At 48.8% G+C, this 16,104-nt stretch overlaps 1 protein-coding gene across 1 annotated transcript in view; it reads right to left on the reverse strand.

The window, feature by feature from the left end:
* ACAP3 (ArfGAP with coiled-coil, ankyrin repeat and PH domains 3) overlaps positions 1 to 15,061 on the reverse strand; it is a 38,594-nt gene extending 23,533 nt beyond the window's left edge. Inside the window, exon 1 of the mRNA XM_066563820.1 lies at positions 14,759 to 15,061. Coding sequence (XP_066419917.1) covers positions 14,759 to 14,805 — 47 coding nt within the window. The 5' untranslated portion in view covers positions 14,806 to 15,061. The remainder of the gene's footprint in view (positions 1 to 14,758) is intronic.
* Positions 15,062 to 16,104: the final 1,043 nt, after the last annotated feature.

Consider the following 16,104-nt stretch of genomic DNA (forward strand, 5'->3'; position numbering starts at 1 on the left):
TTGTGCAGGAAAATAGAAAATTATATAAAAAATTATGCCAAAATTTAGAAAATTAGACCAAAAATGATACATAAAGCCTCTCTCAGCCACCATCTAAAAATCATCCTGGAGATCTCCCCTTCCCCAGCTGCCCCAGAGCAGCTCCAGGTCCAAGTGAGCTCATCCCAGTGGGATCCCCGCCAGCTCCCAGAGCAGAAATCCCTGCAGCAGGAGCAGGAATGCTTCCAGAAGCTTCCCTCCCTCTTCCTGCACCTCTGCCAGCTCCAGCTCCCGCTGATTTCTGCCTCTCCCACCCTAAAATCTGCACAAAAGCCTCTCCTATCTGGAAAGGAGGGGTTTGGAGCTCCCCTGAGCTGTTCCAGCTGTTCCCAGCTGTTCCCAGCTGCCAAATCTCTCCCCTTTTGGATGGATCATAAATCAGGAGTGTCACAGAGCAGAGATTTGGTGATGTCAACACCTGAGTGAGGAATTCCTAAAAAACCCTTTCCGGAATGAATTCAGAGGGGAATAAACTCCACTGAGTGAGAAATTCCTAAAAAAAATAAAAATTCCGGATTGAATTCAGGGGGAATAAACCCCAGTGGGTGAGGAATTCCTAAAAATCCCTTCCAGGAGGAATTCAGAGGGGAATAAACCCCAGTGGGTGAGGAATTCCTAAAAAATAAAAGCCTTCCAGAAGGAATTTAGAGGGAATAAAGTCTAAATTTTATATGCTCACTGAGTGAGAAATTCCCAAAGATCCTTTCCCGCAGGAACTGGGAGGGGAATCCTTTCCCTTTCCTCGTTCCTTTCCTCCCATCCATGGCAGTGTCACCATGACAACAGCTCCATGGTGACAGTATCCATGGCAGCCCATCCCGACCAGGCCCTGCTGAATTCCAGGGATTTTTCCTCCTGGGAGAGCCCAGGGCACAGCCACAGGTGTGTGAGGGTAAGGAGGGGAAATTCGGGATAACCCTGGGAGTTTGAAGAGAAAAGAAACGGGGAATTGAGATCCTGGAGTGGAAATCTGGGATTCCCATCCTGCTCCCTCCTCTCACCACCCGTGCCAAGCTCCTGAGAAAGCTCAGATCCCCTGTCCCGCTGTCATTTACCCCCTTCTATCCCTGCCCCCATAAAATTTATCCCATTTTCCCCCTGTCCCCATGCCATTTATTCCCTTTTACCCCATCCTCATTTCATTTAACCCTTTTACTCCATCCTCATCCCATTTATCCCCCTTTTACCCCTGTCCCATCCCACTCCACCCCATCCCATCCCATCCCATCCCATCCCATCCCATCCCATCCCATCCCATCCCATCCCATCCCATCCCATCCCATCCCATCCCATCCCATCCCATCCCATCCCATCCCATCCCTGCTGGCCGTGCCGTGCCCTCGGTGCCCCCGGTTCCACCCCGGGGGTGTGGGCAGCTCTCTGGGCACCCAGGGATGGACGGATGGATGGACAGATGGACTTAGTCCAGCCCTGCTGTGCTGACGAGGCAGCTCCAGACTGAGCCTGACCCAGATTGCAGCGGCTCTGCTGGAAATGCTGCATGAGCTGCTCCAGCTCAGCTGCCTCTCCCTCTTCTCTTCCTCTTTTCTCTTCTTTTCCTCTTTTCCCACTGCCTCTCCATCTTTGTTCTTTTCCCCCTTTGCTCTTCTTTTTCCTATTTGCTTTTCCCTCTTTTCCTGCTGCCTCTCCCTGTGCTCTCCTTTTCCTCTTTTCCCCCTTTTCTCTTGTTTTCCCCCTTTCCCCCTGTGGCCTGGAGCTGCCTGGGCAGGGGGACAATGCCCTCCCTTGTGGCAGCCACCACAGCAGCTCCCTGTGAGCCCTCACTGGGGCTCTGTTCCCTCCCCACAGTTCTGCTCTGTGGCACTCCCCGATCCCTGCCAAGGCTGGGCCTTTTCATGCTGGGCCTGGCTTCCAATTATCCCATTACCCCACTGCCCACTGTCCATTAGCCCATTTCCATTATCCCATTTATATTTCCCATTTCCCATTGTCCATTACCCCATTTTCATTTCCTATTATCCCATCTCACATTGTCCATTATCCCATTTCTATTCCCCATTGTCCATTATCCCATTTCCCACTGTCCATTACCCCATTTCCCATTATCCCATTTCCATCTCCCATTTCCCATTTCCCATCATCCAATCTCCCATTATCCCATTTCCATTTCCCGTTATCCAATTTCCAATTGTCCATTATCTCATTTCCATTTCCCATTATCTCATTCCCTTTTCCCATTTCCCATCATCCCATTTCCCATTTCCCATTATCCATTATTTTTTGGTAATGGTTTTTTACCAAGGAGGTTTTGGGAAAGGTTTTTTTGGCAAGGAGCTTTTTTGGCAAAGGGTTTTTCCTGGTAGCTTGGCTGCCACAAAAGGAGAGGCAGGTTCAGTGCAATCTCTGCCCCCTCACTGGGACCATCCCCAAAAATCTCCTGTAGACCCCAGAAGAGCCCCCAGCAGCTGCTTTGTTTGGAGGTGACTCTGGGCAAAAGCAGCTGAGCTTTGCTCTGGCCCAGATAAATCTATTTATAGCAGGAGTTGTGCTAATTCCACAGGGATCTGATCTGCTGGCACTGCTGCAGCAATGAGATTTTCTCTACCTGTCCTTTCAACCGCCCTGAGCAGCCAGGAATTGTTAAATTCTCCAATCTCCAGCTCTGTGCCCCCTGCTGCTTCCCTTCCCTTCCCTGACATCTCCATTCCCTCCATCTCCCCTTCTGGAAATTGCTGCTTCACCCCAAAATTTGGAATAAGTGGGAAATACCCAAGGAAAAACAGCTTGTAAAAATAATTTTAAAGCCACTCATATTTAAGTCACTAAAAAAATTTAAAATTGGATTGTTTTACCACCTTGCCTGAGGTTCATGTTAAGTTTTATAAAGAATAATTCATTTGCTGCTCCTTTTGTGAGCTGAGGAGTGTGGAGGGGATTTACCTCATCATTAAAATGTCCCTGTCCTTGGGATAAAAGGGTTTTTTTTCCCCTCGCAGCAATTTCTTAATGGAGGAATGGCACTAAAGAGCTGCTTGCAGCGCTTGGGCTCTCCTGGTTTCGCTCCAGGATAACGGAAGGAGCTGGATTTCCAGTCTTGACTCAAATCTCCCCACAGATGGCCGAGAGGTGGCGGCTGTGCCAGTGGGAGCAGGAGGAGAAAATCCAGGTGGAACAGCAGAAATTCACCAAAACCATCTCTCTCTTCATAGCTCTATCCTCAGTTCAGGGTTTTTTCCCAAAGGCCTGCTGAAAAATCTCTTCTTCCTTCCAGTGGTTCCTCAAAAATTTGAATTTTTCATCAAATCCACCAGCAGAAATTCAGACTGTGACACCAAAACCATCTCTCTCTTCATGGTTTTATCCTCATTTCAGTTTTTTTTTCCAAAGGCCTGACGAACAATCTCTTCATTGCAGTGGTTCCTCAAAAATTTGAATTTTTCATCAAATTCTTCCAGGTGGAACAGCAGAAATTCAGACTGTGACACCAAAATTATCTCTCTCTTCATTATTTTATTCTCTTCTGGTTTGTTTTTTTAAAGCCTGATGAAAAACCTCTTCTTCCTTCCAGTGGTTCCTCAAAAATTCAAATTTCTCACCAAATCCTTCAGCTCCAGCTCCTCTCCCACAGAGCTCCACCACCCCAAATCTTCTCTTTAATGCCCAAATCTTATTTTTACTTCACAGACATTTCCTGGTGTTTGTTTTCCCCCATTTTTCACTGAGATTTAAGCAGCTGCACCACCCCTAAATGAACTTTTCTCCATTTCTGTGCCCAAACCCAGCTCTGGCTTTGCCAGCAGAGCTCAGGAGGTTTTCACAGAGCCCCAGAAAACCCCAATTCCTGTCTGGAATTTGTTAAATGTCAGTTTACAGCTCCTTCCCTTCCCTGAGACACTGGAGGTGGATGTTTAGACAAGGCTTTGAAGCAGGATGAGTAAGATTGCAGAGTTTTGGTTGCTTGCTGTGTTTAGTTGACTTTTTTTACATTAATATGTAGCAAAAACCTGGCAGTTTTCAGCAGAAAATATGGGGTTTTATAATGCACACAAAATCCCATTCCTTTTTCTTCCTCTTCCCATTTTTCTTCTCATTTCTGCTCCGATTTTAAGAGTCAGGAATTGGAATTTAATAAATTTTAATCAACTTTAATCAATTTAAATCAAATTTAATCAATATCTGAGTGTTTTTCTCCAAGCTCCTGCAGCACCAAGGAGCTACTTGGGGAAGGTCATGAGGATTTGGTGACCTCCAGAGGTTTCTTCCAACCTCAATTACTGCAGGATTTAATGGCTTAGAGATGAAATCCTTCCTTAGCCCTCTTAATGCACTCCTGATGTCATGGATCTGATGATAACGGGTTTTTCCCTGGCAACTCCCAGCCAAACCTCCCCAGGAACATCTGGAATTTTCTGGAAATTACCTGCTCAGCACCACCCACCTGCAGCTCCCTGCAGGGATTTATTCTGGGTAAACTATTCTGGAGCTGGTTCCAGGCCTGGATGGACCCCACCTTCCTTTCTGCTCTGAATATTCTTTTTTTTTTTTCTTTTTAAGTTCACTGCAGAAGTTTATCCCTGAATATTGAATATTGAATATTCTTTTTTTATTTTTACAGCTCCCACCTTGAGCTCACTGCAGGAATTTATCCCTGGATGGATCCTCACCTTCCTCTCTGCACTGAACATTGATTCATTTTTTAAATTTTTTTTTTTCTTCAGGGGAACAGCCCAGCTGCAGAGTTGATTTTAGCAGGAGCTGATTTTTGATTTTAGCAGAAGATTTTAGCACCACAGCTCCCAGGTGCTTTTAGGAAACCCCAGTGAGAAATGCCTGGCACAAGAGTGGAACTGCACAGGCAGCCCTGAACACAGGAATATTCTATTCCTGAGCTGAAGAAAGACTCATTCTGCGCCACAAGACCCTTTAGACCCATTTGTTTGCTTTCATTGACGAGCAAAATGGATTTAAATAAAAAAAACAACAAAACGGCCTCAAAGAGTTCTGTCTTCTCCCCAAGTGACCTTGGTGGCACCGTTTACCCACAGGGCTGGAGGAGCTCCAGCAGCTTTTGTTGAGACTTCCCCCAGCAGGGATCTCTTTCACCACTAAATGCTCTTCATTTCTATTTTTTTTCCATTTTCCCCTCCTCCTCTGGGCCTTGGCTGGAGCTGGAGCTGCCCAACCTCTGGGCTGGCTTTGTTTGGGGCTGAAAAGGCTTTTCCTGCCAAGGGCAGCCCTGCAGCGGCACCAAGCCCCTGCCCCTTCGTCTGGGTGCCACTTGGGTGACAAGTGACAATTTGGCACCTTCCCACAGGTGCCAGATGGATTTTGCTGTGCCACAAAATTGGGGTTTTTTCCCAGTGCCACAACCCTTTCCTAAAAGGGTGAGAGTTTATGGGGCTGCTGGGGGAGTGTGAATGAAAGCCCTGGAGCTGCTCATCCCCAATTTTGATTTATTCCCCTCAGGGGCTGGGCACAGTCCCACTTTTCAGGGGAATGTGGCCGTGGAATTCATCCCCACGTGAAAAATCAGCGTGTCAGTGCTCCAGGTCTGGGAAAGGACATTTTGGAGGGGATCTTGGATGATTTTTGGAGGGGAGCACCTCACATGCTGTGGGTGCTCTCTCTCCCCTTCCCTGCTTTTCCTTTCCCCTTTTCCCCTTTCCCTTTTTCCCTTCCCCACATTTCTCCCATTCCCAGATTTCCTGTCCCATCCCTCCGAGGTCCTGAATCTCCTCTGGATGCAGGAAAAGCATCCCTGAGAATGTCCTGCATTCCCAGGCTCACAGGAAAAGCCAAATTGTTGAGGGAAGGGGGAATCATCAGGCAGGAAACATGGATGAGGAGGAAAATGAAAGCATCCTCTGTGCTGCAGGCAGAACAAAGCTGCCCTTGTAGGAACGGGGCTGAGCAGAGGAGAGGAACTCCAGCCCCAAGCCCGGGGCAGAGCAGGACTCAGCCCCACAGGATTCCCAGATTTCCGTCCTCCACACTGAAATTCAGCTGAGATTCGCTCCTGCTTTCCTGTGCGCACCCACCTCTCACCCCCCAGGTGAGGTGAAGGCTCAGGAGCTGAGACGAAAGCCCACAGACCTGGCAGTGCCATCTCCCCCATCCCAAATCCTGGAGTTTTCAGGCTCTCAGCCAGTTTGGGAGCTGGCACCATCCCACATTTTCGTGCTTTAACTCCGAGCTCAGATGAGTCAGTGGCGCATCGAGAGCTCCTCGCCTCCTTCCCAACTCCCCGGCTCAATCTGGCTCGGATTCCACTCTGGGAATGAAAGGCAGGATGTCCCTCCTCAAAAAAATGTCACTTTGCTGCCTCAAAAAAATGTCACTTTGCTGCCTCCACGGCCCCCAAATGCCAGGTGGGCAGAGCAGGAAATGTGGGAATGGGGGAAGGTGAGGAAAGGTGGGAAAGGGGAAAGGAAGGGAGAGGAAAGGAGGGAAAAGAGGGAAAATGAGGAGAAGAGGGAAGGGAAGGGTGGGGAAATGTGGGGAAGGGGAAAGGAAAGGGAAAGGAAGGGAGGGAAGGGGAGAGGAAAGGAGAATAGGAGGGAAAAGGAGGAAAAAGGAAAGGAAAAAGGAAACCTGGGAATGGGGGAAAGGGAATGCAAAGGAAAAAGGGAAAAGAGGAAAAAGGAAAAAGGAAAAAGGGAAAAGAGGAAAAAGGAAAAAGGAAAAAGGAAAAAGGAAAAAGGAAAAAGGAAAAGGAAAAAGGAAAGGAAAGGCAGAGGCCCCGCCTGCTGGGTCAGGGCCACACTGTGGCGGCTGTTTCTGCCATCCTGGGCACAAACCTTGCCCTGCTGCCAAAGTCTGGGTTTATCAGAGAGCAGAGGGGGGACCCTGTGCCCCGAGGCCAGGCCGTGGGAACAGCAGCACGTCCCTGAGCGGGAATGGAGCAGGACAAGGACAAGGCTGGAGGCGCTGCTCAGGAGCTCTCTGCCTTCCCCAGCTCTGCCAAGCCTGGGGGTGCTTCCCTAGAGCCTGGCACAAGCCCGGAGTGGTGTTTAATGGGTGTTTATTCCCATTAAATGTCCTGGGAGCTCATCCTGAAATCCCGTGTCCCGGCAGCCCCTCTGTGCTCTCACACCAGGCTGGGAGCAGCAGCGTTTCCCAGGGAAAGGAAAGGGTTAAACCCGCTGGAGCTGGAGTGGAGCTGGAGCTGGAGCTGGACCTGGAGCAGCCGGGGCGCAGGAGGCCGAGCTCAGTCCCCGCTGTGACAGAATCTGTTTGGGCGCAGGAGGCCGAGCTCAGTCCCCGATGTCACAGAATCTGTCTGGGCGCAGGAGGCCGAGCTCAGTCCCCGATGTCACAGAATCTGTCTGGGTGCAGGAGGCCGAGCTCAGTCCCTGATGTCACAGAATCTGTCTGGGCGCAGGAGGCCGAGCTCAGTCCCCGATGTCACAGAATCTGTCTGGGCGCAGGAGGCCGAGCTCAGTCCCCGATGTCACAGAATCTGTCTGGGCGCAGGAGGCCGAGCTCAGTCCCTGATGTGACAGAATCTGTCTGGGCGCAGGAGGCCGAGCTCAGTCCCTGATGTCACAGAATCTGTCTGGGTGCAGGAGGCCGAGCTCAGTCCCTGATGTCACAGAATCTGTTTGGGCGCAGGAGGCCGAGCTCAGTCCCCGGTGTGACAGAATCTGTCTGGGCGCAGGAGGCCGAGCTCAGTCCCTGATGTCACAGAATCTGTTTGGGCGCAGGAGGCCGAGCTCAGTCCCTGATGTGACAGAATCTGTTTGGGTGCAGGAGGCCGAGCTCAGTCCCTGATGTCACAGAATCTGTCTGGGCGCAGGAGGCCGAGCTCAGTCCCCGGTGTGACAGAATCTGTTTGGGCGCAGGAGGCCGAGCTCAGTCCCTGATGTCACAGAATCTGTCTGGGCGCAGGAGGCCGAGCTCAGTCCCTGATGGGACAGAATCTGTTTGGGCGCAGGAGGCCGAGCTCAGTCCCCGGTGTCACAGAATCTGTTTGGGCGCAGGAGGCCGAGCTCAGTCCCCGATGTCACAGAATCTGTCTGGGCGCAGGAGGCCGAGCTCAGTCCCCAATGTCACAGAATCTGTCTGGGTGCAGGAGGCCGAGCTCAGTCCCTGATGTCACAGAATCTGTCTGGGCGCAGGAGGCCGAGCTCAGTCCCCGGTGTGACAGAATCTGTTTGGGCGCAGGAGGCCGAGCTCAGTCCCCGGTGTGACAGAATCTGTCTGGGTGCAGGAGGCCGAGCTCAGTCCCTGATGTCACAGAATCTGTTTGGGCGCAGGAGGCCGAGCTCAGTCCCTGATGTCACAGAATCTGTTTGGGCACAGGAGGCCGAGCTCAGTCCCCGGTGTCACAGAATCTGTTTGGGCGCAGGAGGCCGAGCTCAGTCCCCGGTGTGACAGAATCTGTTTGGGCACAGGAGGCCGAGCTCAGTCCCCGCTGTGACAGAATCTGTTTGGGCGCAGGAGGCCGAGCTCAGTCCCCGGTGTCACAGAATCTGTCTGGGCGCAGGAGGCCGAGCTCAGTCCCTGATGTCACAGAATCTGTTTGGGCGCAGGAGGCCGAGCTCAGTCCCCAGTGTCACAGAATCTGTTTGGGCGCAGGAGGCCGAGCTCAGTCCCCGGTGTGACAGAATCTGTTTGGGCGCAGGAGCTCAGTCCCTGATGTGACAGAATCTGCTCGGACGGTGCCACTCGAGGCGGATTTAAGGGCTGAGCGAGCACTGGGCTCTGGGATGTGCCACCCACGAGCTGGGCCATCAGCCCCGTGTCACAGATATGTCTCATCATGGGTATATATTAATATTTCTAAATAACAAATAAAATTATCCATCAATATTTATTCATACTTATCAATATTATCAACATTAATTTATCTTATTAATAAATAAAATTTAATATTAATAAATTAATAAATAATAAAACAAAACTATATTTTTTCTTAATATTTATATATACCTTGTTAATCATAATAAATATAATAAATAAATTTATTATAAATATAATAAATACAATAATATTTACAATCATTATAATATTAATTATAATTTATATATTGTATTTATACTTCATATTCTGTATAATATTTATACTTTTATTTATCTATAATTAATATAAAATTAATTAATATGTCTATTTTATATTTATATAAATTATATTTGTATTTTACACTTATTTATAATTACTATAATAATAATAATTAATATTTATATATTTTATCGTTATATTATATATTTGTATTTTAGATTTATTTATAATTAATATAATGTTAAATGATACTTGTGAGTAATGTAATTTATAATTAATATAATCTATTTTAATATTGGCTCTTCACCTCTAATTCACCCCAAATTCACCCCCAGCTGACCCCCAATTCACCCCAAATCCCCCCCACAGCCTGGGATTAAGGCCTACAATTAATTCCTTAATTAATTACAAGGAACACAACTCTCATTGCTCCACCCCCCTCCAGGCAGGGAATTCTGCTCCCCAAATTCCCATTCCCAGATTTTAACCCTGCATTGCCCCAGAGAAGGAAAAGCAGCTGCCAGGTAAAAAAAATCTCATTTTTCCACGTTCCCTCCTCTCTCCAAGCCTGGAATTGCTGTCAAAAAGGGAACAAATTCTCCCTTATTTTCCCCACAAAACCCCTGAATTCTGCTTTTTAATCACCTCCTCTCCTCCACCCTCATTTCTGAGCAAAGCTTTACCTTAGATAAAGCTCAGAAATCCGTGAGTGGAACAAACACTCGGGGAGCTGCACCCAGCAAATGCCTGGAATCCCAATCCTGCCCTGAGAGAGGGGAGCAAACAAGGAAAAAAATAATAAAAAAAAACCAAAAACCCTGAAGCTCACAAAAACATTTTGTCCTGTCCTCAAAATCCAGCCAGACTTGGACTCCAGGTCCCTTTCAAGGGCTCTTTTCTTTATTCCAGATAGCCAAGCCAGCAGAAGCTTGGTTTAATTTTAAGCAAAACCATAAAAATTCATTTTTTAAAAATAAAATAATTCATCCTGTGGCTGAAATTTCATAGTTATGAAACCAGGATTTAAAGGGGCCACTGCTAAAGAAGAGCCTGGGAGTCCAAAATTTGATTTTCATTCCTTCCTCCATTTCAGGAACTTTCAGGTTGGTTTTGGGCTCAGGAATTGAATTTGGGTTAAAAATTTTGCAATTTTTAACTAGGTATTTTAGAGAATTAGAACTGTTATAAATCCTCAGAGATAAATAAATTGCAAATCCTTAAAATCATCAAAGTGATTTTGTCATTTTTAACTAGATAGTTTAGAGAATTAGAACTGTTATAAATCCTCAAAAATTATAAATAATAATATTATGGGAAGACCCCAAATATCCCTGTGGGAAAACCCCAAACATCACTGTGGGAAAAGCCCAAATATCTCTTTATGAAGATATTTTTACCCCAAATATCCCTGTGTGAAGACCCCAAATATCTTTTTATAAAGACCCCAAATATCTCTGTGGGAAGACCCCAAAAATCTCTTTATAAAGACCCCAAATATCCCTGTGGGAAGACCCCAAAGTTAAACCAGGTAAACTAAAACAGATAAATAGATATTTTCAGCTAATAAACTGAATGGAATTTATGAAGTATTGTAAGTGGGAAATAAATGAATTTTCGATTTTGAAGCTGAGGGTTCTGTAAGTAGGAAATAAATTAAAATTAATTTTTGATTTTGAAGCTGAGGGTGGCAGTGCTGTGCGACAAACTCAGGGACAGCTGCAGCCACCCCAAACCCAAAACCCCAAACCCCAAATCCCAAATCCCAAATCCCAAATCCCTCCTGCAGCTCAGGTTACAGCTCCCAACCTTCCTGCCCAAAATAATCCAGGGCAAAAACCTCTCCAAAATTCAGCTGCTCCCTGCTAAGCCCTGACACCAAACTGGGCCTTCAGCCTCATTCCCTCCACTCTGAGCAGAATTTTTATATATAAATAATACCATAAAAAAACCCAAACAACCCAGTACCTAAAATATATAAATATAAAAAGAAATATATTTATTTTTATATAAATATATAAATATATATATAATATATAACTATATATATTATATATAACTATATAACTATGTAAAAATATAAAATATATAATTATATATTTTATATTATATATAATATATCTAAATATAAATATAGACATAAATATATATTATATAAATATATAAGTATAAATATATTATAAAATATCCTAATGATGGGGTGAAAAAGGTGCATAAATCCCAATGGCAGGCAAAAAAAAAAGGGAAATAAAGGTGGATAAATCCCAATGGATGCTAAATGAGCAGAGGATTGATTAAATTGGATTTCTCAGTGGATTTAAGAATTCTCTAGAAATCCATTCCCACAAAAAGAGTGTTCCTAGAATTCCCAAACTCCTGCTGGGAGATAAAAACGCTCAGAGGTGCAAGAACAGGTCCTGCCAGGTCATTAAATTGTTCACCTGAAGTGCAGCCACGCCTCTGCAAGTGCCTGGCAGAAATCAGCTCTATCTGCCAAGCTGGAGCTGAGACACATTGAATAATGGCATTTGAAACGTTAAAAAAGGTCAATTTTCTGTGTAGGAACTGGAATTTATCAGGTAGGAAGTGATGAGGAGGATTTGACATCAGGATTTCTCAATATCTGAGGTGTCAAGTCTGAGTAATTCAACTTGTTTCTGTTTTCTTCCTTCTAACATCAGGATTTCTCAATATTCAAGGTGTAAACTTGATTCCTTTTTTTCCCTCCCAACATCACAATTTCTCAATATTTGAGGTGTCAAGTCTGAATATTTCAACTTGATTCTTCTTTTTCCTTCTAACATCAGGATTTCTCAAGTTTTGAGGTGTCACTTCTGAATAACTCAACTTGGTTCCTTTTTTTCCTTCTGATGTTAGGATTTCTGAATATTCAAGGTGTAAATTCTCAATAACTCAACTTGATTCTTCTTTTCCCTCCTAACATCAGAATTTCTCACTATCTGAGCTGTTCATAATTTAAATATTCCCCTGCTGCACATATTCCAACCCTCCTGAAATGCCCAAGCTCCTGAAATGTCTAATCTCTTGTTCTCCCTCTAACAGACATTCTGTGTCTGGCCATGGGGGAAACAGTTCATAATTCCAGCCTGAAATAAGTGGTTTTGATCAAGGTCCAAGGGAGGGCTCTGAGAGCTGTTTTGTTTTCATGGACAGAGCAGAATGATGCTGAAAAACCTGGCCTGGAGCCCACACACACACACACACAACAGGGGCAAAATAAATAAATAAACAGATCAATCAGGGCTGACGTCAGCAGGAAAGGGTCAGTGCCATGTGGGACAGACAGACAGACAGACAGACAGCTGGACAGTGAGGTCACAGCTCTGGCTCGGGGCCATCCTGCAGTTCACGTGCTCGGCAGCACAATGGGGTGGGATGACAGGCAAAAAAAAGGGAAAATAAAGGTGGGTAATCCTAATGATAGGGGGGAAAAAAAAGGGGAAATAAAGGTGGGTAAAACCTAATGATAGGGGGGAAAAAAGGAAAATAAAGGTGGGTAAATCCTAATGATATGTGGATAAAAAGTGGGGGATAAAGGTGGATAAATCCTAATGATATGTGGAAAAAAAAAAGGGGGGGAAGGTGGTTAAATCCTAATGACAGAGGAGAAAAAGGTGGGTAAATCCTAATAATATGTGGGAAAAAATGGGAGGGAAAGATGGATAAATCCTAATGATAGGGGAAAAAATGTGGGTAAATCCTAATGACAGGCCAAAAAAAAAAGGAGAATAAAGGTAGGTAAATCCCAATGATATGTGGAACAAAATGGGGGGAAAAGGTGGATATATCCTAACAACAGGCAGGGAAAAAAGGAAATAAAGGTGGATAAATCCTAATGACAGGCCAAAGAAAAGGGAAATAAAGGTGGATAAATCCTAATGACAGGTAAAAAAAGGGGGTGGAAAGGTGGATAAATCCTAATGATAGGGGGAAATAAAGGTGGATAAATCCTAATGGATGCTAAGTGGGCAGAGGGCTGATGAAAGCATTTCCTGCCTCACTCTATGAAAGGTCCCAGGATGCCAGAGCTGTCATCTCACCTGGCCCTGCCCAGCACCTGGCAGTGCAGGAAGAGCAGGATCTCCCTGAGAATGAGCAGGATCTCCCTGAGAATGAGCAGGATCTCTCTCCCTGAGAATGAGCAGGATCTCCCTGCAGGATCTCCCTGAGAATGAGCAGGACCTCCCTGAGAATGAGCAGGACCTCCACGAGAATGAGCAGGACCTCCCTGAGAATGAGCAGGATCTCCCTGAGAATGAGCAGGATCTCCCAGCTGGATCTCCCTGAGAATGAGCAGGATCTCTCTCCCTGAGAATGAGCAGGATCTCCCAGCTGGATCTCCCTGAGAATGAGCAGGATCTCCCTGAGAATGAGCAGGATCTCTCTCCCTGAGAATGAGCAGGATCTCCCTGCAGGATCTCCCTGAGAATGAGCAGGATCTCTCTCCCTGAGAATGAGCAGGATCTCTCTCCACGAGAATGAGCAGGATCTCCCTGCAGGATCTCTCTCCCTGCAGGATGAGCAGATCTCCCTGCAGGATCCCAATAAAACCACGTGCAGGGTGACCCTTCCCACATCCCAGCCACACGTGTGTTACCTCCACAAGCACACAGCACCACAAAATGCCAATTTGGAAGCCCGGCCTCAGCCACAGACCACTGCAACCCTTCTGCACCCCAACCACTTCTAGAAATGCTTCAGAAAACCATTGAATGCTTTAGAAACCATTCCTAAACACACTTCCAACAAAACGCAAGCTGCTTTTTCTTGTTTTTTTTTTTCCAATAAACAAAAAGATTCCGAGCAGGAACAACACGGAACATCTGCAGGAAGAGAGAACACCCTCCAATAACTCCTTCCCCTGCACACACAGGCAGCCCCAGCCGCTCCTGCAGGCTTTTGTCTGCATTTGGCTGATGCAGACAGCGCTGGGGCGGCGGGGATCGCTGCCTGCGGGAGCTCTGCTCTCGCTGAACAGCAGCAGCACATCCCAGCACATCCCAGCACATCCCAGCCCCTCCGGACACGCAGCCAGGATGCTCCGGGCACAATGGAGCGGCAGCTGCCGGCTCCTTCCCCGCCAGCCCCGGCCTGATGTGGATGCGAGAGCACAGCCAAGCCGGAGCCTTTGTTGTCACAGCCCAGATTCCTCCAAGACCGCTAAAAAAAAAATTAAAAGATCCACCCTCCGAGAGCCGGGAATGTGAGCGCATGGAAAATGAGCGTATTCCCCTTGAGCGGCTCTGCGGGCGGCTCCGGGCAGCGCCGCCCGGCCGAGCCCCGGGGGATGCGCGTTCCCGGCGGGGACCGGCGCTGCGAGCCCCAGAAACCCCGAATTGTTCCCGTGCCAAGCTCGGGGAGCAGCGGGGATGCGGGACACGGATGCGGGGCACGGGGGATGCGGGGCACGGAGGGATGGGGACACGGGGGGATGGGGGGCATGGAGGGATGCGGGCACATGGAAGGAAGGGTGCGGGGAACGGGAAGACGGGGTGCGGGAGGGATGCGGACACGGCAGGGCAGCGCCTGCGGCCCGAGCATCGCCGGCTGCCGGCGGAACGCGCTGGGCCCCGGCTCCGGCCCTTCCCGGCCCCGGCCCCGTCCCCGGCCCCGGCCCTTCCTTCCCGAGCCCGGCTCCCTCTGCCCGGGCCCGGCTCCCTCTGCCCGGCCGCGGCCCTGCCCGTCCTCCCGTTCCCCCCGCACCGCCCCGAGCCGTTCCCGGGGAGGCCCCGGCGCTTACCGGAACCGGGGCGAGTCCTTGATGCACTCCTCGAACTCCACCGTCATCCTGCCGGCTCGGGCTCGGCCGCGCTGCGCTCAGCGGAGGAAGCGCATCGCCCGCCGGCTGCGCTCAGCGCGGGCAGCGCCCGCCCCCCGCGGCACCGGCCCGCCTCCTCCCGACACCGAACCGGGGCTGGAACCGGGGATGGAACCGGCCCGCCTCCTCCCGACACCGACCCGGGGATGGAACCGGCGATGGAACCGGCCCGCCTCCTCCCGACACCGAACCGGGGTTGGAACCGGGGATGGAACCGGCCCGCCTCCTCCCGACACCGACCCGGGGATGGAACCGGCGATGGAACCGGCCCGCCTCCTCCCGACACCGAACCGGGGCTGGAACCGGGGATGGAACCGGCCCGCCTCCTCCCGCCACCGACCCGGGGATGGAACCGGGGATGGAACCGGCTCGCCTCCCGCACCGCCACCGACCCGGGGATGGAACCGGGTACAGCAGCGGGAACAGCCCAGCCTCCCACGGAACCGGCTACGGCACCGGGAATAGCACTGGGTACAGCCCAGCCTCCCGCGGCACGGCCACGGAACCGGGGATAGCACCGGATACAGCCCAGCCTCCCACGGAACCGGCTACGGCACCGGGTGCGTCACCGGGCACAGCCCCCGGTCCAGCCCTGCCACGGCTCCGACCGCCCCCCGCAGCACCGAGACAGAACCGGGAACGGCACGGGCCCGCCTGCTGCCGAGCCACGGGCAGAACCGGACACGGCACGGACACGGCCATGACCTGCCTCCGGACACCGGACACGGCACGGCCCCAGCCCTGACCCCCCCTCCTGCACACCAGCCATTAGGATTTATCCACCTTTTCCCCCTTTCTTTTTACCTGCCATTAGGATTTATCCACCTTTTCCCCCTTTTTTTTTTTTACCTGCCATTAGGATTTATCCACCTTTTCCCCTTTTTTTTTTAACCTGCCATTAGGATTTATCCACCTTTTCCCCCTTTTTTATTACCTGCCATTAGGATTTATCCCTTCTCCCCCCACTTTTTTTTTTCACCTGTCATTAGGAATTTCAGCTTTCCAATCCAAACCATTCCATGATTTCCAGAATAGCTGAATTTCAGCTTTCCAATCCAAACCCTTCCATGATTTCCAGGCAGGATTTCCAGGCAGGAAGAACAAACCAAATCCAATGGTAAAATTCCATAACCAGCAGCAGGATTGGCATCAATCCTGTCCCTCCTTAATCCAGTTTTTCATTTTCCATAAGCAGTGGATTTGCTGCTGCCAGCAGCCAGGGGATAAATCTGCAGGAATCACTCGGGGAAGGAGCACATCTGGGTTTG

This window comes from Molothrus aeneus, chromosome 21 (assembly GCF_037042795.1).
Source record: "Molothrus aeneus isolate 106 chromosome 21, BPBGC_Maene_1.0, whole genome shotgun sequence".
NCBI lineage: Eukaryota > Metazoa > Chordata > Aves > Passeriformes > Icteridae > Molothrus > Molothrus aeneus.